The 24,125-nt window shown below is 37.4% G+C and overlaps 1 protein-coding gene across 3 annotated transcripts in view; it reads left to right on the top strand.

Annotated features, from left to right (window-relative positions):
• The window catches only part of LOC135225226 (uncharacterized), a 165,790-nt gene that overhangs the window by 120,012 nt on the left and 21,653 nt on the right, over positions 1 to 24,125 (top strand). For all 3 annotated transcript variants that reach the window (XM_064264548.1, XM_064264549.1, XM_064264550.1), the window contains exon 4: positions 1,625 to 3,085. In XM_064264548.1, coding sequence (XP_064120618.1) covers positions 2,975 to 3,085 — 111 coding nt within the window. In that variant the 5' untranslated portion in view covers positions 1,625 to 2,974. The remainder of the gene's footprint in view (positions 1 to 1,624; positions 3,086 to 24,125) is intronic.

Raw genomic sequence — 24,125 nt, 5'->3', positions numbered from 1 at the left:
ATCTTGACTGCAATCTATACTTGCGTTATTAGTAATAGGAGCACGACAGCCTACATAAGTTTACATCATGAATGAAGTTATAGTTGCTGAAAAGTAACGATAGTGATATAGCCCTTATATCAAGTTGGAATGTTTATTTACTATTATTAGCAGTTGTTGTAGAACAGTGCAAATAGCACCATCGATACCCAAACAGCTACAGGTCATAACATCAATCACTTACAGGACCTAAATTCATAAACAAAACATCATCGTTAGTCGGGGAGTAAATAATCGAGATAAAAACACGCAACTTGTTTATCTCCTGCACAAGCATGAGATTCACTCGCGTGCTCGTTGAATCAAATACAAGAATCCCTTTTACTTTCCATCATATGCATCTTGTTTATCAAGAGATGCTGTGCAAATAGTCCGAGACTCCTACCGACTCCATTTGCATACATTTACATGCTAAGAGTGACGCTCCATTGGGAGTTACAAGCGTCTATGTTCAAACGGATCATTTTAACAGCACACAGGATAACCCTTGGCTGCAGCAGTCGTCCTTACAACAACTATGCCACTCTCTAGATTAGAGCCCTAGATCACCTCGGGTCATTTTCCCTTGTCCTTATCGTTGGGTAAACTACGTTGGAAAAACGACCTTATATCGAGACTTGATATTCTTACCTCTCGTTAAAACAAACAACAGCAAAACACACATATATACTATATACATATACATACATACATATACATATATACACACATGTGAGTAATTGTTAATTACTCACATCCAGAAAGAGGTAACACCATCCCTGATGACAATTCGAATTTCGCCCGACCCATCAGAATGTCTTCATTTTTTTCTTCATTTGGATCTAGGCTTAGTAAAGACAAGCGTTTTAGAGTGTGGGAAAATCGAGAAGTTAAGAGGGAATTGTGGTTATTACAAATGATTTACGTATCTGGTAAAAAGTAGCCAGTCGACTCAATAAATAAATTAATAAATAAATCATTAAATAAATAAATAGTAATTATATAATCTATAAAAATATATATATATATATATATCTATATATATATATATATGTAAATATATAGAATTTTTAGCTTAGATTATGAAATTTATGTCTTGAGGACTAAGAGCCGGAACCCATCAGGGTTATTCAGCGTCGTAATGAAGATGAATAATATAAATTAATATGACTAATAATGAATAAGTGAATAATAAGTGTTCATATATTAACGAAAATATAATAAATCATAGATGGATAGCCATCATGCGCCTTGCTCCCCTTTAAACGGGATGGGGCTAAAAGGATAGCACATATGGTTCTCCGCAAAACTCAGTGAATGAGGTTGCTAGCCCTACACCCATTGCTTGACCCCAGCTGACGATGGGACCCATTCGCAAGTGGGTACCAAGGCTGGAATCGAACCTTAAGAATACGTTTGAATATTAACTAATTTTTTTTATATAATCTATTTTCAAGAAGTTCACTAAAACACGGTAAAATTTCTTGATTCAGCGACATCGTCAACGGAGAAATTTTCCACGAAGAGTTTATACGAATAACAAAATATATTCAAGTTCATGTACTAAGGATCAAAATTTTCTAAAGCTCTTTTGGTTTTCTTGCAGGTCCCAGAACAGCCCAGCTACGACGCCACTGTCTTCAAGCAAAATACAAGCTACAAATTAAACGCGAAACGGAATCTGTCAAGTGAAACGACTCGTCCCCTCTAGAAAATGCGTCTTCGGTCATACCTCCAAAAAAATTTATGAGGTTCTAGAAGCTTGGTTAAGGAGCAACAAAGGTCGGAGAGTGATGTAGCATACTTGATCCATACCTCATCCTGGGGATTCATTACACGACCGAAAAGAACCCACAATGTTCCCCTGCTTTTCGAATATCAAAAAGTTACGATAAATAGAAAAAATATTCTGTACAGAGCTAGTCACTTCATTTCCGATGTAAGAATATTTTCGAAATCGATACCAAAGCAATATTGATGTGATTACTGGATCATTTAAAAACTGCAATTGGTCGTCTGAAGGTGATAATCCCCGAGGAAATTAATGTACCAAATACGCTGAATTTAGGGGATCTCTCTATCTCATTGGGTGGAAAAACAAAGGAGTGAAATTGCAGTGTGACATTAAATACATATTTGAAATTTTTTGTGAAACTTTTGCCATTCGCCGATAAAGGATAAATCGGAGGTTTCATAGGACTCGATGAAAAATTAACGTTGAACTCGAAATTTCTCTGAATGTAAAAAAAAAAAAAACCAAACCTCCAGTTACTTCTCAACGTGAAAGTGCCTTTACCGTTCCGAAAATTCCCCTTCCGTTAATTCCCTCTCTTAGCCTAAAGTGACAAGAGGAGGAGGGAGGCCGCAAGAGCCTCTAGAGGGAATGTCAGTCAGTGGACACTGCTCTGAAAAAATAAATGAGTCGAATTTCTCCTCGTTGGAAAAATATTGAAGGAGAGTGTTTAAAATAACACCGAGGGGTATCCCCGCTGCGAGAGGAAGAGAATATAGGAAGGAAGGAAGACTTGGGAGACGAAAAGAGAAGTGGGATGTGGTGAAAGAATCAACATCTGCTGAGAAAATGGTTCCCCTCTTATTCCTCTAACCGGAGTGAAACCAAGGGGAGAGAGTTGGAGAGAGAGACTCGAGGGGAGGTAGTACTACAAATCCCCATCCCTCCTCGCCCCCTGCTGCGAGATAACTCACACGCTTTGCAAAGCTCAGTCAACTTTATTAAATAGTCAACCTGTTACCTATAAATTCGTGCCAGTTACCAAAAAATACTCACCTGTTGACATATAAACATCACAGAACGGTTAGGAACACCTATGAATACATTTCTCATATATAGAGAAAATATGTAATAAAAAAAAGGAAAAATAGAAAAAAACCACATAGTGAAGGTACAAAGTTCATAATACTTAGTGAATTCCTAATTAGCTGAACAAAGAGCAAAATGGTTAACTGCACCAAGAGGAAGGGAGAATCAGCGCTCTTAGCGATGCTGGTGATGATAGCGATGAATCAGCTCACATCTGCAGATTTCTCTACTTTGATTCGAAATTCAGTAAGTACAAGTACAGATCCTTACCGCTGGCCCATTGGCATTTCACCATTTCCTTTCCTATGTACATGCTCTCTCTCTCTCTCTTTTCATTATTATATAGGTAATAGTCTTATTGGTCTAATAAGTTGTATTGTTTATTGATACGAATGGTAAATTACGTTACGTATCCTTAATTGCGTGGGAGAAGTATCATCCTATCCATTTCTTTTTCAGGACAATTAATTATTACAGCAAATAACGTATTACCTTCGCTGACGATCATAGATCATTCGATGTCAGTTTACAATATTAAATGAATAAATGACTCTCTCTCTCTCTCTCAAGAAGTCCTGTCCCAATTTTATCTTCAGTGTCTCTAGTTCTCTCCCTTAAACTTATACTATGTTTCCCCTTTCAATTAGCAGCGAAAATGAATTTATTCGATAAAAGCACTAGGATAAAACAGTGTAGCTACTGTCAATGAGATTTTTAACCAAGACTGTGCAATTCCCTATCGTGTCAAGGAACAAAATGTAATAATAATAATAATAATAATAATAATAATAATAATAATAATAATAATAATAATAATAATAATAACTCATTATAACTACAATAATAATAATTTGGAGCAATTTACGAAACCGTGACAGACACGCGTAACTACAGGTTTATCCGAACCTTAATGATTTAAATAAAATAAAAAAGGTCTCCGGATACACCGGCGACACAAAACAAAATTAGTCCCAACTACTGCATGTTGGTACATCAACTGATACAAAATAATCATTTAAACACCTTGTAATTGATGAGAACAATTCAGACCAACGTTTGACTAAAATACAAAAATTTGCATTATACCAGTCACTAATAACTGAGTTTATATCAAATGAGGATGACTGCAGTCTTGCAACAATCCAAGAGAGGTACAGTATCGAGTGAAATAAGGAAGCATGAGATCAAGAATGCTATAAAGTCATTCACACGGAGCAGCTCAGAGAAGACTGACATTATAAAGCTTTCATAAAGAAGTAAATCCTGAACTCCATACATTCTAGGGAATACAAACTATTATGAGGGTGTGAGTGAGGTATTAATGATATTAGGTGTCTGCTGCTAATGAATTTATGTACAGAATTGTCTGATGTTGTCGTTTTTTACTAAGCAGGCCTTATGCCAGCACGGGCTCTTGCTGATAGAACAACCCGTAACAGAATGGTCGTTGTTTGAGATTAAGCTGGCTTTGTGCCAATACGGGCTCTTGCACATAGAGCAGCCCGTAACAGAATTGTCTGAATATTCACAAGTTCAAGAGCCCGTGCGAGCCGCAATGTAGCTTCCGATCTCTGACAGAACGAAACAGGGATTACGTTCAGGCTTCTGTATTTCTTCACAAGCAGAAACATAAATGCATTTTGATACAGATTACTCAATTGAAGCATAACAATGCATACAGCGGTCATAATAATTCGTGAATCATAAAATAAAAATAAGAAAGTCGTACGAGAATTTGTTTCTTCGTCCAAATTTTTCCTACGGGCTGCTCTATGAGCAAGAGCCCGTGCTGACATAAGGCCAGCTCAATATTCAACACCAATCGTCTAAATGGTTCGTCCGCAGGTTCCTTGTAAGAGAATAACTGCGGCGTGACGAAGGTGCGTTTGTAGGCTCCAAGTGCGTTGGCGGAAGAAGAAAATCTTGGTTGCAGGTGCGCGCTACAAGGGCGTCCATTACTTTGCCTGACAGGAAAACCTAAACATCACCAAACCAATGGCCAATCGCTCTCTTAAAAATCAATGGAAAATGTCAGCTACGATGAAAGCTTGAAGATAATAATTTCCGCTATAAAAATCAACAAGAACTTTGGATTTAGGAAATAGAAAAGTACAGGAGTATACCACAAGGAATTTACCAAGCAACAGCCCTAAATTAACGAAAGACATAAATGCAACAACGCAAGCTTTAGCCCGATGGTCTTGAATAGATGTAAATCCCAACTTTGCTTGATCTATCTCAAATTTTATTACGGATAACAATGCTGGTATCCGCTTTCCAACAATTTTATTAGTTTTCTGTAAATGAAAACTACTGATATGGTTTTGTCCGTCCGTCCACACTTTTTCTGTTTGCCCTCTTATCTTAAAAACTACAGAGGCTAGAGGGCTGCAAATTGGTACGTTTATCATCCACCCTCCAATCATCAAACAAACCAAAATGCAGCCCTCTAGCCTCAGTAGTTTTTATTTCATTCACACAGCATTATACGCTGCACAGAACCTCGATTGCACCGAAGAAACGTCTATCATTTTTTTACCTTTTTTTGGAATTAATTAAATTTACAGGCAATTTAGAATAGTTACTGAGTTAGGTTAGATTAGATAGATTTACAAGCAATTCTGGACAGTTACCTGGGATGGGTTTGATTATACTGTAGATACGAGTGGTTAGTTTGTTTGTTTGTATGGTGTTTTTACGTTGCATGGAACCAGTGGTTATTCAGCAACGAGGATACGGGTGGTAAGGGAAGGTTTGATTATACTGTAGATACGGGAGGTTTCCTTACAACCACGAGTCTAGTATTTGCAGGTAACTACCACCTGATCAACTTGACACTCAACCTAGCCTCTCAGAGAGACAAATCAAGAATTCAATTCCACGGCCTCGAATCAAATATGGCTCATTTCCTGAAACATTCAATTTGCCTTTGACGACATATTTGAGTAGTGAATGAGGAATCTGATGCTTTTTGTTTGTATGATCTTTTCGAGTTGCATGGAACCAGTGGTTATTCAGCAACGGGACCAACGGCTTTAAGTGACTCCCGAACCGCGTCGAGAGTGAACTTCTATCACCAGAAATACACATCTCTCACACCTCAATGGGATGCACGAGAATCGAACTTGCGGCCACCGATGTGGCAGGCCATTTACCATACCGATCACGCCACTGAGGTGCTGGAATCTGATGGTAAGTCAACTGTGGTTGGGAGCATCCAAGGTAAGGCGGGGAGGGGGAAAAGCATAAACCTAGAAACCTCTACATCATTCTAAATGGCTTTGACAGAACCGGAAAAGTAACACCATCTGGAGCCAAATCCCTCTACTAGAATAACACGTCTATACGTAGTGTGTGTATGTGCAGTACAAGAAGTATTAAGCTTCTGTATAAGAGTAAAGAAACGAAGTAGAATTTACAGGACCAGGCAGTAAGAAGAGTTGAAAAAAATTCTACTGCATGGCGTAATTCGTTCTTAAGCAATAACACGGCAAGAAATGGATACATTCTTACGACGATTCTGTTAAAATGTTCTTACAGCTTAAATTGCAATTTGCCAAAACAATGACACCAAGAAAAGCCATACTCTAAGGTTTTACGCGTAATTCTATAATCAAAAGTCAAGATTCGTATATAAAGACACCGAGCCTCACGAAGCGCACAACTCCGACAGCGCCAAAGGTATCAATTGAATTCGAGCTGCTGTTTTCAAATCATAGTGATAATATTGTGGTCACTAGTTATGAATCGGACGTACAAAGAGTAATAAAATAAAAGGAAAAAAATACCGGATCCGCAATGTTTGTTTGTTTGTTTGTACGGCCTTTTTACGTTGCATGGAACCAGTGGTTATTCAGCAATGGGTTTCGTCTAGAATCTATTTGATACTTCCTTGATCCATCGCTCATCCTTGCCTCATTAACTTTTATTAGATATCCCTTGTGTACGTCAAACGGTTAAGAGGGATTCATAATCTTTGCAAAAAGAAATAAAACGAACGAACTTTCGAGTATTTTTCCTTAAGCTAACTGCTTTCATCTTCATAAATTTATATTAAGTTACTGCACACATGAATCATCGCAACCATTCCAAATCTCTCGTCATGTGGATATTTAGATCACGCACACAATTCTTTTACCCATGAAATTATCTTAATAACTCGTCTTGATCTGTAAACTTGAGTTCTTGTTTAAAAACTTAACTGAGAACATACATAAACATGAAGTGAGTTGGTTTCTCACACAGCTTATAAAACATCAACAAACAATTGACTAAGTCAGACTGGCAACTTCATTGTTTACCCGACTGTTGACAGAGACTGATCTCTTTTAGTGGTTATGTGTATTAGCCAATACTAAAACTAAAAACGTAATCCATTGCCATTTCACATCTTCCCAAAACAAGTTGATAAAAGATAAGTACAAGCCATTATGTATGGTATATTCTCTCTCTCTCTCTCTCTCTCTCTCTCTTTCTCTCTCTCTCTCTGACACACACTGGAATATTTCCATTCTCTCTAACACACACACGGGAATATTTCATTCCATAGAATGCTTGGTTGGCTGGAATGCTTGGTTGGCAAGTTAATGGATTTCCAGTCTTGTTCAACATACGTACACAAATATGGAACAATAACAGTAAAATGTGGATATATTAACCAATTATCAAAGCAAGAATCCTGACACTATTAACCAATTATTAAAGCAAAGAATCCTGACACTAAGACTGTAACTTTACATCTGAAATTCAAAAAAATTAAATCCACTTTTTCGGGGGTAATAAAAAACCTGTAATCACATCAACTTTTCTGGAGGTGATACAAAGGGAAATAAAATAAACTTCTCACGCCGGCGGCAAAATTAAATCAAGTTTTCTGGGGCTATTGCAAAAGGAAAACTAAGTCAACTTTTCTTAGGATAATACAAAACGAAAAGAAAATCAACTTTACTGGGGATCTCGAGATGATACAAAAGGAAGATGCAATAAACTTTTCTGGGGACGATATAAAAGGAAATGGAAATAAACTTTTCTGGGTGATGATACAAAATAAATCAACTTTCCCGGAGAAAGAGACATAAAATTTTTCGGGAAAGATAAAAATTTTAAAATGAAATAAACTTTTCCAGGGATGTTAAAAAGGTAAAGGAAATCAACTTTAACTTTTCTGGGGATGATACGAAAACAATAAGAAATAAATTTCCAGAGATGTTACAAGAACTAAAGGAAATTAACTTTTCTGTAGATGATAAAAAAGGACAGGGAATTTAACTTTTTCCTGGGATGTTGCAAACGGTAAAGGAAACCCACTTTTCTGGGGATGATCCAAAATGAAAAAGAAATCCACTTTTCTAGGGATGATCCAAAATGAAAAAGAAATCCACTTTTCTGGGGATGATCCAAAATGATAAAAAAAATCCACTTTTCTGGGGATGATCCAAAATGATAAAAGAAATCCACTTTTCTGGGGATGATCCAAAATGATAAAAGAAATCCAACTTTTCTTTTCTGCTGAAAAGATCCAAAATGATAAAAGAAATCCACTTTTCTGGGGATGATCCAAAATGATAAAAGAAATCCACTTTTCTGGGGATGATCCAAAATGATAAAAGAAATCCACTTTTCTGGGGATGATCCAAAATGATAAAAGAAATCCACTTTTCTTGGGATCCTGAAATCCACTTTTCTGGGGATGGATCCAAAATGAAAAGAAAAAAAAATCCACTTTTCTGGGGATGATCCAAAATGAATAAAAAAAAGAAATCCACTTTTCTGGGGATGATCCAAAATGATAAAAAAAAATCCACTTTTCTGGGGATGATCCAAAATGATAAAAAAAAAATCCACTTTTCTGGGATGATCCAAAAATGAAAAAGAAATCCAAAAAAAAACCACTTTTCTGCGGGGATGATCCAAAATGATAAAAGAAATCCACTTTTCTGGGATGATGAAATCCAAAATGATCCAAATGAAAAGAGAAATCCACTTTTCCTGAGGGAATGATTTTCCAATGATAAAATAAATCCACTTTTCCTGGGGGATGATTTTTCCAAAATGACCAAAAAAAAATCCACCGTCTGGGGATGATCCAAAATGATCAAAAAAAAAAACTTTTCTGGAAATGATTTCAAATGAAATAAAAAAAAAATTTTCAACAAAAGGTATGGGATGATCGAAAATGATAAAAGAAATCCACTTTTCTGGGGATGATCCAAAATGATAAAAGAAATCCACTTTTCTGGGGATGATCCAAAATGATAAAAGAAATCCATTTTTCTGGGGATGATCCAAAATGAAAAAGAAATCCACTTTTCTGGGGATGATCCAAAATGATAAAAGAAATCCATTTTTCTGGGAATGATCCAAAATGATAAAAAAAAAATCCACTTTTCTGGGGATGATCCAAAATGAAAAAGAAATCCACTTTTCTGGGGATGATCCAAAATGAAAAAGAAATCCACTTTTCTGGGGATGATCCAAAATGATAAAAAAAAAAAAAATCCACTTTTCTGGGGACGATATGAAATCCACTTTTCTGGGATGATACAAAAGGAAAATTACATCAACTTTCCAGGGGAAGATACAAATGAAAGATAATACTTTTCTGGGGATGATACAAAAGGAAAAAGGAAATGAGCTTCTCTTGGGATGTCACAAAAGGTAAAGGAAATCAACCTCTCTGGGGATAAGACAAAAGGAAAAGGAAATCAACTTTTCTCAAGGTACAAAAGGTCAAAAAAAAGTTCTACGTTGGACGAGTGGATTTCGCGCTCGGCTACCAGAGGAATTTATTTCTGGTGATAGACATTCATTTCTCGATATGTAGTTCGGCTCCCAAAATAAGCTGTAGGTCCCGTTGCTAAGTAACCAATTGGTTCCAAGTTACGTAGAGCTAATCCTTCGGGCCAGCCCTAGAGAGCTGTTAATCAGCTCAGTGGTCTGGTAAAACTAAGATATACTTAACAAAAAGTAAAGGTTTTCAGGGATGATACAAAACATAACGGGAGTAAAATTTTTTGGGGATGATACAAAAGAAAAGAGAAATCAACTTTTCTCGGGATGAGAAAATGAGAAGGAAACCAAATTTTCCGTAGATGTTACAAAAATAAAAGGAAATAAACTTTTCTGTGTATGATACAAAAATGGAAGGAAATCATATTCTTTGGAGATGATACTTACAAGAAAGGAAACCACCTTTTCCAAGGATGAAGGAAAAGGAAAATGATACAACTTTTCTTAGGAGGATACAAAAGGAAAATTAAATGACACAAATGGAAAAGGAAATCAACTTTTCCAATTTTCTGGGGGTGATTCAAATGAAAACGAAATTAACTCTTCCAGCAAATGACACAAAAGGAAAATGAAATAAACTTTTCTGGGAGTGTTAAAAAAAATAAAATCAACTTCTGGTGGGTGATATAAAAAGAAAATTAAAACTTTTCTGGGTTTCATAAAAAAAAAAAAATTATTAAATCCCCTTTTCTAGTGGGTGATATGAAATAAACTTTTTTGACAGTGATATAAAAGGAAAATTAAATAATTTTCTTGGGGGTAATAAAAGGATTACAATAAAAGGATAATTAAATCCACTTTTCTGGGAAGGATGCAAATGGAATATGAAATCAACTCTGTGTGTGACAAGTAAATAAACCTGTATAGGGAAACATTATATCAATTTTTCTGGCAGGTACTACAAAACTAAAAGGAAATATATTTTTCTGGGGATGAAAAGTCAATTTAAAATAAAATTTTCTGGTGGGTGATACAAAGGGAAAATGAAACCAATTTGTCTGGTGATGATACAAAAGGAAAACGAAGTGAACTTTCGTGGCAGGTGATACAAACCAAAAAGTCAATCAACTATACTGCGGGGATACAAAAGTAAAAATTAAATCATCTTTTGATGGGCGACGCAATATAGAAATTAAATACAATCTGGTGGGTGGTTCAAAATGGACACGACAGTCCCTGCTCAGCCCCTCGAGGCGGCCACTGAGAGCCATAATAGGTCCGAAAGAGGCAGCTAAAACATCTTACAGGCCAGTTAAGAAGAGTTCACAGAGGAAAACCTATTGGGGACGGTCTTTCCCTGAAAGGGCCGGAGATAAAAACCCATTCGTTCATAATAAAAACTCGGTGGGTAAAGCGTTGTCGTGTAGGCGGGACCCTTAAGGTACCCCTGAGAAAGCTTCTCATTTTACGATTCCCTGTTTGGGCTTTTAAAAGAGCCCTCGCCCCCGGCCCCCAGAGAGAGAGAGAGAGAGAGAGAGAGAGAGAGAGAGAGAGAGAGAGAGAGAGAGAGAGAGAGAGAGAGAGTTACAAATCTCTTTAAAAGAAACCTTCCATGTGGGGTGGTGGGGGGGAGGGGTTGTTATGAAAAAGAGAAGGATAGAGTTCGAACCCAGACCTGGAGAGCAACAAAAGATACTATAGGATGTAAGGATCTTTTACGCAGACATAAAAACAGATCCTGGCTTTCACGAACAGCTTAATAGAGACCAGAGTGAGGAGCTCTAAAGATGTCCTCCGACCACTTAGGAGAGAGAGAGAAAACAAAGCAAATTACTCAGAAATATTTCAGGAAATATTAATACTTGTTATTGAAATATTTACGTTATTTGCTCTCTTCCTGGACTATCTATAGACAAAATGCAACCAAAAGACCACGTTACCTTCTGTATAAATAATCGTATTTCTTGTTTTGTCAAATACGATATTTACAATTTATTCAACAAAGGCCACGATGGTTTAACAAAGCTTGATGTAACTGAAAATCACTTCAGCCTGGTCAAAATGAACAATCAGGTTTCTGGCACAATAATGTAATCGACCTTTGGTGGCTCTTGACAGCGATTACGTTCCAATCCGTCGTTAGGGTGGCAGTCCGGTACTGGAGAATTACTGTACGGCATTTCTGTTATATGGTACGATACTGTCCAGGTACGGAAAACGTATAAGTATACCGTACCATAGCATCGACTTGTAAAAAGTGCAATATATTCATCATAGCTTGGAAATTCATAATTTTCCAGATGTGTGATGACAGATATTTACATAGAGATAAGCCCAAATTCTTCATTAAACCTTTCGGACACACTAATAAAGAAATGTTCACTGACGATGGGAAGGAAACTCCCTTACTGTATTAACCCTTCCCCCCCCCCCCCACCCCCCGCCCTACATATCTAATAAAATTAACATACTTTACTTCAATATTTTGTAGTGGGATTTTGGTTTGGCCTGATTATTTCAATTTGTTGGTTACTAGTTCAGCTGATACAGCCTTTTTTTTTTATCTCACGTCTTAGCCAATATTACATGTTACCGTGTATCACGAAACAAAAAAAATATCATTACTGAAAACATTGTTTTCAAATACTTATATCACGCGAATTAAATTAAAGGGGATACAATGGTTACGGACGGCTTGGGAAATAGTGCACAAAAATTGCTGTGCAATTTGTTAGCTTTTGTGCTGCAAATAATTTGGAAATTAGGAGGTATTCTCTTTCAATAAAAAGCCGCCCAAAGGCCGTCACACAAGCCACAAAGATTACATTGTCATTAATCGAGAGAAAAACATCGGTGCAAAATGTTAAGAGTTACGAAAGCGCATCTGTTGGAAGGGATTACCGGCCTGTCACTGTCACGCTAAAGATGACATTAAAAGCGCGCGCGCACACACACACAAAAAAAAACTATCGAGTCAAGTTTTCTAAAAATGAACATCAAACGGCTGTTGCAACTGCATGTTGAAAAAATAGGCATTTCTAGGAACCACAACGGAAGAACAGCAAACTAGTTTGCTATCATGCATATCTATCAATCTGTTGTGAAAGAAACATTAGGATAATGGGTAACAAAACTGAGACCCTGCAAATCAGATTAGACCTGGAATGCAATGAAGATTTTACAAAAGCAAAGCAAGAGAGAATATCTGGACAAACTGACTGATGACTAGCAAACCATTGTATTTAGGGAGTGGAATTGGTTTGAAGGCCTGTCCACACTGGGAAACACTGTTTGGAAACAAAGTTTGCAAACTGTTTGTAAACACTTTTTACCGTGTTTGTTTCCCATCCAGAATGGAAAACAACATTTGAGTGTTCGTGTGTGCAAGGCGGCAGGGCAGAGCGTACTAGAGTTCAACGATCACAAATGAATGTTGATCAGCAATATTTACACTACTTTACTTTATACGTAAAGCCTTAACGTTACCGTTGTCAGCTAATAGTTGAAATTTGATTTACTTGAAAGGAAAAGAATAATAATATAATTATTAAAACCCCTTCCATAGATTTTCAATTCCGCCAGAACAAGTGAGCATGCCCCACTGCTTTTTCTAAAGACTTCCTTATCCATCTTTTTTTTTCTCCTTATCCCTCCTCGAATGCATTAACATAGCCAAGAAGAATAGAGGCTACTGCACCAAGAGGCATTCTGACGACAACTGACATCTGGAGAGGAAACACTGTTTGGAAACAGCTTGTTAACTGTTTGCAAACAATGTATTCTAGTGTGGACAAGCCTTTAGAGTAACCCACCGAATTAATAAAGTATCCATGGCTGGAAATAAAAGGAGAAAATACCTGTCAAAATGGAGGGTGGGACATAATAACAACAAAAGACGAAAGTCAACGCTGGGATAAACTCTTTCATACACCAGACGATGAAGACAACCTGGTTGTGCTAATGAATGAATTCAGCTTTCAAATAAGTATCAAAAATAAAATTGGATGGAAAACACCAGTTATAATGGAATGACTGCAAAGATAACTTTAAGTTGAAACAGTAAAAGACACCTTGTATACTAACTAGATTGTTTTGCATTATATGGAATGAGGATACACTGCCTGACGATTGTGTAATTTGTATTTGCATTGGTTGCAACGCAAACATTCTGTAAGCTTATTCTAAATAGCCTGGAAATTAAATGGCTAAAATGCTTACAAAAGAACAAGATGATTTGAGAAAAGGCTGAAGCTGCCTAGACGAAAAATTTTGGATAAAACATAAAATATAAAAATCCTCCTCTGATGGCTTTTGCTCATTATGAGAAGTATTTGACATTAACATACCAATATTGTGGAAGGTCTTATTTTGATGTGGGAATGCCATTAACTATATAAAATTTATAAAAATTATCATGAACAAAGTAGATGTAAAGTTAATGTTGATGGAGTACTGAATTTACTACGGTGCTATCAGGAAATGTTATTTCACCTTTGCAGTAATTGTGGGTTTTCTTCCTAGTTTCATTTCATGAATGCTATTCACATCCTGATAACTCCGTTCACACATGCCATTACCAGTTACCATTCATGCTAGGCCTATGTGACTCCCACTAAACCATTCATTTGTAGAAAAGCAACATTTCTAATTCCCCTCTCTGGTACCTATACCCAAATTCTCCTTATCTGCATATGTAGGATTAAGTTATCATGCAGCCACTAGTCTACTAAACTTTCAATGTTGCAGGCGTGCCAACCATACTTCATACGCCAGTGCATTTCACCACCCTTCAGTGAAGTTAACTGTATTTAGTTTACGAAAGGAAGCTATAAATTATTTAATATTTTTTACAATTATACCTTAATTTGCTAACTTTAAAAAGCGCGTTTTCTTTTGAGAAAGATCTTTAAACAGATGATAGTCTGATAACGTGAGATAAGCCAAACTCTACTAACGAATGATTTGCGTAAAATAACAGCTCTTTATACAGATGATACTTTGTTGACACGGTTGGTAGGGCTATTCGTATCTAAACAAAATAAAATATTAGCAAATGCTCTCCCATATCTGTGCCATACCCATGCCAATACCTGTACCATAGCCATACCCATATCTGTTCCATGCCCATACCTATATCCATTCCATGCTCATATTCATATCCATACCATACCCACTCCCATATCTGTACCATACCCATATCTACGTATACCTTTCCTAAACTTATATCCATACCCATATCTATACGATACCCAAACCAATAACCATATCGTATCCTTACCCATACCAATACCCATTCCATACCATAGCTATATCCATACCATGCCATTCCCAAATCTTCCAGTCATATACATACAAAAAAGCTGACCCTATCTTGATGGAAGTGCAGGAGCAGCTGTTGATGGGTATTGAATCAATGCTGTTTACACTGGCAGTTTCTGACCATCACCAGTAGTGCTTCCTGCTGCTGTTATAGAATTACCCGCCAAGTCCATTTTGAAAAGTTGAAAATTTCTGGACAGTTATTAAAATGTATTATTCTTGAAAGACGCGTTCACAACTCCAGGATCCTTTGAAGCCGTCTTCAGCTCCTGAGGCATTCCTTGAGAAATGCCCATTGGATTATAACATCTTAAATTCTTCAAGACTCCAAGATCCTGTGAAGCTATCTTTAGCTCCTAAATGGAATCCAAGTGGTTCATAGTTACCACATGAGATTAATTAAACACTTCATAAATTCTAAAGGTCAAGTGCAAGCTATATTTTGATCTGAAAAACCTTTACATTACTTTTATAAAAGAAAAAAATGGATTTCCTTACAAATACATATACATTTTGTTAATAGTGCTCAATCTCAACACATTTTAATTCATCATAAAGCATGAAAAAGTGAAGAGGGAAAGTGGATGGGGGAGGGGAGCAGGAAGGGGGAGGGGATTATAATTTTTCCATTAAGGGAGTTGAGGTCCCGGTAGAGGGGGAGTGTGTTTACGGGCCACCCAGCTGTACAACTATGCTCAGGGGTGGCTGTACAACTATGCTCAGAACTGATGCTACATGACTGCATAGAATTTCGTTCAAAATTCACCAACTGGCCACCTAACATGCTCCATAATTATCTATTTTTTTCAATGCAAAAACTCGATTATTGCATACAATAAACCCATAATATGTTCCAGAAGAGTGAAATCTGTCATATATTTCAAAATCATAAGAAAATGTCGTGTAGCCAAATTTCTGAAAAAACACGAAACATTTCAAAAACTTACATTCACTCATCGCTGATGCATTTAACCAAAAATAAGTCATCAAACCTCAATTCGATTGGTAAATAAAAAAAAAAAAACGAAAAATATTGTCAAAACATTAATATTTCTTCCAAAGCAACCATAAATTTTGAAATAGTCCTATTTGATTGATTTTATACCTCAACGCTGAAACAATGTAAATACAAAAGTAGAATACACCCACAGATATCAATGAGCGAGTGGAGAGTTTTGTTTGTTTGTATATATGGTGCTTTTATGTTGCATGGAACCAGTGGTTATTCAGCAACGGGACCGACGGCTTTATATGACTTCTGAACCAAGTCGAGAGTGAAATCCTATCACCAGAAATACACATCTCTAACCCCTCAGTGGAATGCCTGAGAATCAAACTCGCAGCCACCGAGGTGGTAGTCCAAGACCATATCGATCACGCCACTGAGGCACTTTGTGAGTGGAGCATGTGTGTCACAACCATTTGAGTGGTGGGGCAACAAGAACCACTTGGTGTAATATACGAAGGTCTATAATGAGTGGCAAAAATGAAATTATCTTGAAAACATTTATATTCTATATTTGTTAGAGGAATATTTGGATCTTCACACAAATAAAATTATTTATGACATATTTCTTAACCACTCCAAAAATGATGGCTTACTTGCAAATATTTTTTTATCAAGCCAAGATTTTGTTCCTAGGCCTAGGTGTGTTAGATTTCTTTACACTTAGTATTCACATCTCCATATAAACAATCTCTGGCCAGAAAGCAAATGAGGTTATCTACACATTCTTGCACTCCAAGTTACCTTATGAAAGAATAAATTATATACCAAAAGCAAGCAGAACTTTTAAGAAAATATTTTAAGCCAGTCAAAAAATCAATTTTTGAAGGCAAATTGTATTTTTCCTAACTATACAAACTTGAGGTGCTTTACGTAAGGAATTACTTTCAGCGTAGGCTGGAATACGGTCGTTAAATTCTTGAACGATGTGGTTAGACAGTAACTACAGCCTGGTAGGTGGGTAGGACTGCCTGCCCCGATGTAAACACTCACCATCGCCTTTCGGCCCAAGTTTCAGATTGAGGGGTGGCATGAGTTTGGCATTAATGTAAAGGACCTCAGGTTTGTACAGATAAGAAAAATACAATTTACTTTCAAAAATTGTTATTTGTTCCTACACGATATACAAACCATCGATCCTTTATATAAGGAAGACTCACTGATTGGTGGGAGGAATGTGAATGAGCCTCTAGAACTGACTGGAGTTCTGCACACCTGGGCTATTCCTCCTGGTCATAAGAGCGAGGAGGAGTGCCCTGCTTCTGACAACTTGATCAGAGTATAGGAGCTGCATGATCAAGTCAGACTTCTGGGCCTTTTCGATATGAGTGAGGACACAACTCATCTGAAAAAGGGCTGGGAAGAATACGTAGAATCCAAGAATGCTCTTGGATTTTGGGAGTAATAAATCATGAATGGCTAAGTTTACACCCAGCCTCATATCACCCCAAGCAAAGAATCAGTCAATATTTGTATGCTTTAACCCCAGGCATCGTTGTTGCTACTTCATGGATGCTGGACTGTTGAGGCATACGCTTCCAATACAGTCCTGTTTCGTTGACATTAAAGAATGGCTCTGGCATGTAACCTTTATCAACGATGATCTTATGCAAAGCATCTTTAAATTTAGTCGCTCTGGCATCAGTGCTTGCTGCTTCACCACTAATTTTCATACTGAAAACCATGGCAGTTTTTGAAATGATGAAACCATCCAGCACTTGCTACAAAACTTTTGTTGCAGTTATATTTTTTTCTTTAGTTCCTTGAAAAGCTTGCAAGCCTTTGTTTGAATGGTCAAGAGGCTGAGTGGCATATGCTTTTGTATTTGATCCTCGATTCGCGTGACCAGTAACTGCTCCAGTTCTGCCAAAGGCCCTATCCTCTTCCTTGATATAATAGTCAAATGAACTGAAGCAGATGCCTCTATAGCATCCATTATCCATTTTTTGTTTTTAAGTATGGTGGATACCATTGACGCAGTAGATGCTTGCCACATACAATTACCATGATTATCTTTCCTGCGGTAGATGCTTGCCACGTACAATTACATGACTGCCTTTCCTGTGGTTGATAATTTTCCTTTTCTGCTCCAAAGTGATGGAATGCTTCTTCTTTTTCACACACCAGCAGGAGAGTCACTTGGGTGTTTGGCAGTACTATTACTCGCTTAGTAATAAGCAGAGCATTTCAAATCAAAAGGGATTGTATAGCCTATAGCGAACTGAAACATGAATAACCATACCTAGGTCTAAGTTCTACACTACAACACCCAGATTACCATATGTACTCATTTAAATCAACATTCAAGATATGAAACTGTGTTGTGTATATTAATGAGAAAATAAATGATAATTACTGTAATTGTGAATAATATTCGTTATTGTGAATAACAGATTCACTATCCCTAACCTAGATGGTTTGAGATCCAGTGTTAGCATGATCTCCCTTTCACTATTCTCATCCAAAGAACTTTAAAGGAAACACCTCACTATCATTAAATATGCATATACTAAAAAGGAATTTCCCCAAATGAACTTTAAGATAGGAATACTTGAGTGATTTTAATACAAAGATCCCGATGACTTCTTGGAGACTGCAGGACTAGGTCTTGTCCATATGACCACTTGATGTGAGCTAACACACCTCAACTCGACTCTATCACAGCTGTGACTAGACTGCCTGACTGACCATCTTTGGCCAACACCAAAACATTCAGCCAACCACCCAAACAACAAAACAACAGACAGCCAGTAAAATTAAGAGCTACAGGCCATCCCCAGTTATCAGTGGGGTGCTGATAAGTGAGAACCTCCATTGACTTTAAGATAGGAATACTCAAGTGATTTTAATAAGAAGATCCCGATGACTTCTCAGAGATCGCTGGAATAGGTCTTGTCCACTTGATTTGAGCTAACACGACTCAACTCCATCAAAGCTGTGACTAGACTGCCTGATATACCTTCGTTGGCCAACACCAAAACATTCAGCCAACCACCAAAACAACGAATACCGACAGCCAGTAATTAAGAGCTATTACTAGTACAATTAAAACTAATACGTACATGAAACACCCAAAGTTAATGATTTCCTAACTAAATACAAACATAAAAAAACCTATCTTCCTTTCATACAATACACATTACCACTTACATAAACAAGGAAAATACATGCAAAGATACAGTACAACTTGCAGACATACTGATAGTAATGTATTGCTTAAGAGTTTACTTATTGTCAAACAGGCAAAAATCACAAATGAACACCGACCTAATTTTACTAATTACACAGTGAGAGCAAGTGACATTGTCTCAGAGCTAGATGTAGCCTATTCCAGCCTCTCGGGCCAAAGTATCTAATATCGTATATTGCCTGATTGTACGCCGCTGCGTATCGCCACTGTGCATGAAATTTTAAAATATTGTCAAAATACTGTCATATCAATAAAGTAGACCCCCTTATTCGCGGGGATGGGTACCAGACCTCCGCAAATACTTAAAGCCACTGTAAATGTGCTTATAACTGCCTATTTGGATATTTAGAAAAAAAAAACACTAAAAATGCTTATACCTGAGTTTTTTATTAATTGTAATACAAAAAGTGCATTTAGTCATGAAAATGATATGACAATAATAGCAATTTTTTAATATTTCTTAGTTAAAAAAATTGCAAATAAGCAAATTTTCAGTGAATAATGAGTACATACAGTCCATAGAAAAATCCGCGAATAGGCGAGTTCGCGAATCGGAGTCCGTGAATAGCTGGGGGTCGACTGTTTTATATAGTAACTGCTAACTGCACTGCACAAAATCAAATTAGACATGGTAAATGTAAGCTAGCCTCCTGTAGCCACCAGAAGAGTTGGAAGACCCTAACTTATTTGGATGAAAACTACCAGATTAAGTTTGTAGATAAGTGTAGATTTGTGGTAGAAGAAACAGAAAAGACATGAGTCGCAGAATGTCACATGGGCTCTTTGTATCATATGTCATTGGAGGCAACAATGATAATACTTCAAGAAAGCACACATAGGAATGCAGTTTGGAGTTATTTTGGGTTAGTACATGAATATCAAACATTTTGTATGATTGTTAAGAATTAAAAAGAAAGAAAACTGATAGTATGTTATGGTTGGTACAGGTACAAAGATAGAAAATAAAACTACCACACCATGCTTCCTGCCTCGTCTTTCATAGGCCTTTGAGGGATGGTTCAGACTATTTTTACATGCATTTATTCAACTTAGACTTCTGTGTGTGTCTGAGTCCGAACTTGAAACCAATTTCTGTACCCACTTCTACCAAACCGGTTTCACTGGTTCAAAAAACTACTGTTCCACGATTCCTGCCTTGTCTTTCGTAGACCTTTTGAGCAATGTGTCAGATTATTTATAAATTATTTTATTTAACTTGACTTCTGTGTCTGTTTGTTTCTCTCTGTCTGTCTGAATGTTTCGGTCAAAACTTGCAACTGATTTTTTATCTACTTCTACTGAACCCATTTTTGGTGTACATGTTCAAAGTCAGTGACAATGCAATATATTACAAAAAAATTCAAAAAATTGTATATTACTGTAATTTTATCATTGTGTAGTATGCAGAAACACCTAGCCAGGGAATTATGTTTTTATAGGCGTGAAACATGCAATGTCGGTACCATAGATTCATAAACTTGTGTAACAACCTTGCAAGGATGGGGCTCTGAAACCGTTTCAGTCACTCTGTGATGTAAGAAGTACTTATTCAATTGTCAAACCCTACAAAATCACAAATAAAACAAAATTTTTAAGCCAAACTTTTTTTTCAAAAAGCACTAAAAAGCATAAAATAAAAATTACTGTGATCCACAATATTAATGGTTACTTATGGCTAAACATGAGTAACCATGAGGCTCCTATTTGCCTAATCTTGCATTCTTTTCCTTGTCTACCTCAAAAAAACTCTGGTATGTACAAAGTTGATGCTTACTTTTGCCTAAAAATAATATCATGGGCCTCTTAAGCTAACTTGCATACTATTCTATACAGACATGTACATATTGTATTGAAAACGTTTATACAGACACTGGTAAAGAAAAGGCTTTATGGATACAAAATTTCACGTCCGAAATGCAAACCGTCAAGCAATTTCTAACAATGACATACATGTATAGACTACTCTCAGTGACTCCTGAGGAAGCTTACCTAGTATGGAGCCAAACATAAGTGTCTTTGATAACAATCACTTTACAGTACCACCTTCAATGCTTTCACAGACCTCTCCACATCTTAACCAACTCACATCATCACTCTGTACCCAGCGAGATTTAATCCCATATACTACCTATCCGTGCTGTGAAATCTTGCTTTCGGAAAATTCTCAATTTAAACACTACATCTATAGAATTGTATGAAGTTGGGAAAGTATGCACCCTACACTTATATGCTTAGGCATAAGTACCTATCCATTAATACTGTGGATCACAGAAAGTTTTATTTTATACTTTCTAATGCATTTTGAAATAGAATTTTTTTAATAGTTTTCAATTCAAGTTCAAGTACGGTAAGTTTCATAGTCAAGTTTACAGCACATTATTTTGTTTACAGCCACAACCTTATGATTTAGTCGTGTCTACTATATATAAATAGATCTACATGCCCATAAGACATGTACTACAACCACATGCCTTACAATTTACTACCCATAATGGATAACGGCACATTTGTTTCATATAGTTTTTTATTTGTTTACAACAAATCTGACATTCAATTCTGTTGACAATGTTCAGTACCCAACATAGATTTAACCATTTTTGAGGCTCATGGGGTTACAGGGGGTGTTGAGAGGGGAAAAAGCGGTTACAGGGGGTGTTGGGTGAAAAAGCAAGTAAGTGAACTGTGCATTAGTAAATTATTGGGACATACTACCTAACCATCCCCAACCCAACTCCAACCTCCACCCCTGCTTCAAACATCCATTATTCCTTTGTTGAAATATATCCTATTGGTAGTGCTATAAGTTATGCATCTTTTCTGACCTAACTTAGATTATATATATGATAACCTGAATAACGAAATAATAAGCAAAATAATTTTTCCCTTGTTATTGGTGACTTCATAATTTAAAGAGGAATTTGCCAATTTTGTCACCAGTCTGGTTCATCACCATTTTTTGAACCTGTTTCGTCACCATCATTTGAGACTGTTTTTTCACCAGTGTCTGCATGAGAACTGCGCAAAAAAATAAAAAAACAAGGATAAAGGGGTACTATACTTAAAAGATTAGAGAATGTGGGTAGAGGGATTACTAAAAATTTGTGAAACTCACAGGTAACACAGGTTGAACTTTAGATCATACACAATTTATGCCGTTTGCAATATTTTGCATAATTCTAACCAAATTATGTAGAGTTCATTTATAGCAATAAAAAATATATGTAAAACTATCAAATTGACAACAATCTGTATAAGAAATTTGTGCAAATAAACCATGAAGAATTAGCTGCAGACATAATGCATATGTGGAGTCCAGATCTGCATGCAAACTTTGAGATGTGTCCTTTAAACTTTTTAGTCTGCGGCAGACTGAAATTCTGCATTTCATCAACACTGTTTGTCACCATAAAAAAAAAAATAAAATCCAACAGTATAAAAATGTTGGTCAAACTGACTCAAAAAATAGTTGTTTTGGAGAACAAAAACAGCTTATCAGTTTAACAGTTTATTATTACACTGGAAGAAACTGTTGGTAACTTCTCAAGAATTTGGTAGTGGTGATGGATTTCTCCTCATAGGTGTTGGGTTTGCAATGACACAACGTCCTGGAGACTGGACTTTATTACAGGATACTCGGGAGCCAACTGACTCGCAACAGCGTATACAGAATTACCAATAACGGATGCATGCTCGGCAGCGCATGGCCGAAGAACATATCGTACATCCCCCCCTCAAGAATATGCTTATACATGGCAAAAATAAAAAGGGGAAAAATACAAAACCTATCGTACATCCCCCCCCCCCCCCCCAAGAACATTCTTATACATGACAAAAAATAAAAAGGGGAAAAATGCCCTTAGATCAATGAGAAATGAGAGACAAGAGAAGAAACAAAAAATTAAAGCTAACTTCTCGATGCATACACAAAAACGAAATAAAATACATAAATTCTCTGAAAAGAAATATCAATTCCTGATGCAATTGCATACAAAAGATAATCACATCACTCTACAAAGTCTTTGAGCCACTTGGGTTTACCTGCGGCTCTTCTGGGCCTATCAACGACGTTGGGCTCCTGTGTGGTGCGTGTCCCCTGTTCTGTTGGGGTATGGTTTGCGGAGGACTCGTGCTGAGACATGGGCATGCCAGAGGGCGGAGCGATGACTCTCAGGTGTCGTCTATTTCTTTTTGACAGCCTGCCGCTCCCGTTAAGCTTGACGGTGTACTGACGATGGGGCTTTGTTTCTGTTACTATGCCCGTTCGATCCCATTGCTTGGTAGCTTGGTTTTGTATGCGTACATGGGTACCTAGTTCGATGGGCGGCAGTCTTCTGGTAGTGCCAGGGATGCGCATCGCCTCCCGCGACCTTGCCACTTGTAACTCCCTTCGACGTATTGTCTGCCTCCAATATCTGTCTACTAACAGGTGTCTCCTGGCCGTCGGTACCCCATCGCGCAGCTGGCGACCCGTTGCAAGCTGAGACGGCGACTTGTTAATTTCCCTGAGAGGAGTGTTGAGATACTGAAGTATCGCCAGGGCCGTTTTGTCCGACTCAAGGGCTCCACCCTTTAACGTGTTTTCCCGGAGTAGCCTCTTCGCCGATTTGACAGCTGCTTCTGCCCTGCCGTTAGACTGGGGATACTGGGCCGACGACAGCCGGACCTTGACCCCCCATCTCTTGAAGAAGGCCTCCATCTCCTCGCTGGCCAAGTTCGTGCCTCCATCAGTTGATATTTGTTCTGGGGCTCCCCAACGCGAGAAATATGATCGAAGGTGATTACTGATTTTGTTAGACGTGGCACCATTGGGGAAATGAGCCACTTCTAACCAACCTGTTAGTCTATCCGCATACACCATGTATACACTGCCTTCTATCTGGAACATATCTGCGACGACTTGCTGGAAGGGATATTCCGCAGGCGGCGTGTGTATCATTTCTTCAGGAGGCAGTGAGGGGGCATGTTCATCGCATGAAGTACATCGGGCGCGGCAATGCTGAAGGTCCCCTTCTATTCCCGGCCAATAGACCGACTGCCTTGCC

Source organism: Macrobrachium nipponense, chromosome 13 (genome assembly GCF_015104395.2).
Source record: "Macrobrachium nipponense isolate FS-2020 chromosome 13, ASM1510439v2, whole genome shotgun sequence".
NCBI lineage: Eukaryota > Metazoa > Arthropoda > Malacostraca > Decapoda > Palaemonidae > Macrobrachium > Macrobrachium nipponense.
Note: the sequence above shows the minus strand (reverse complement) of the source record. Positions and strands in the feature narration are given on the sequence as shown.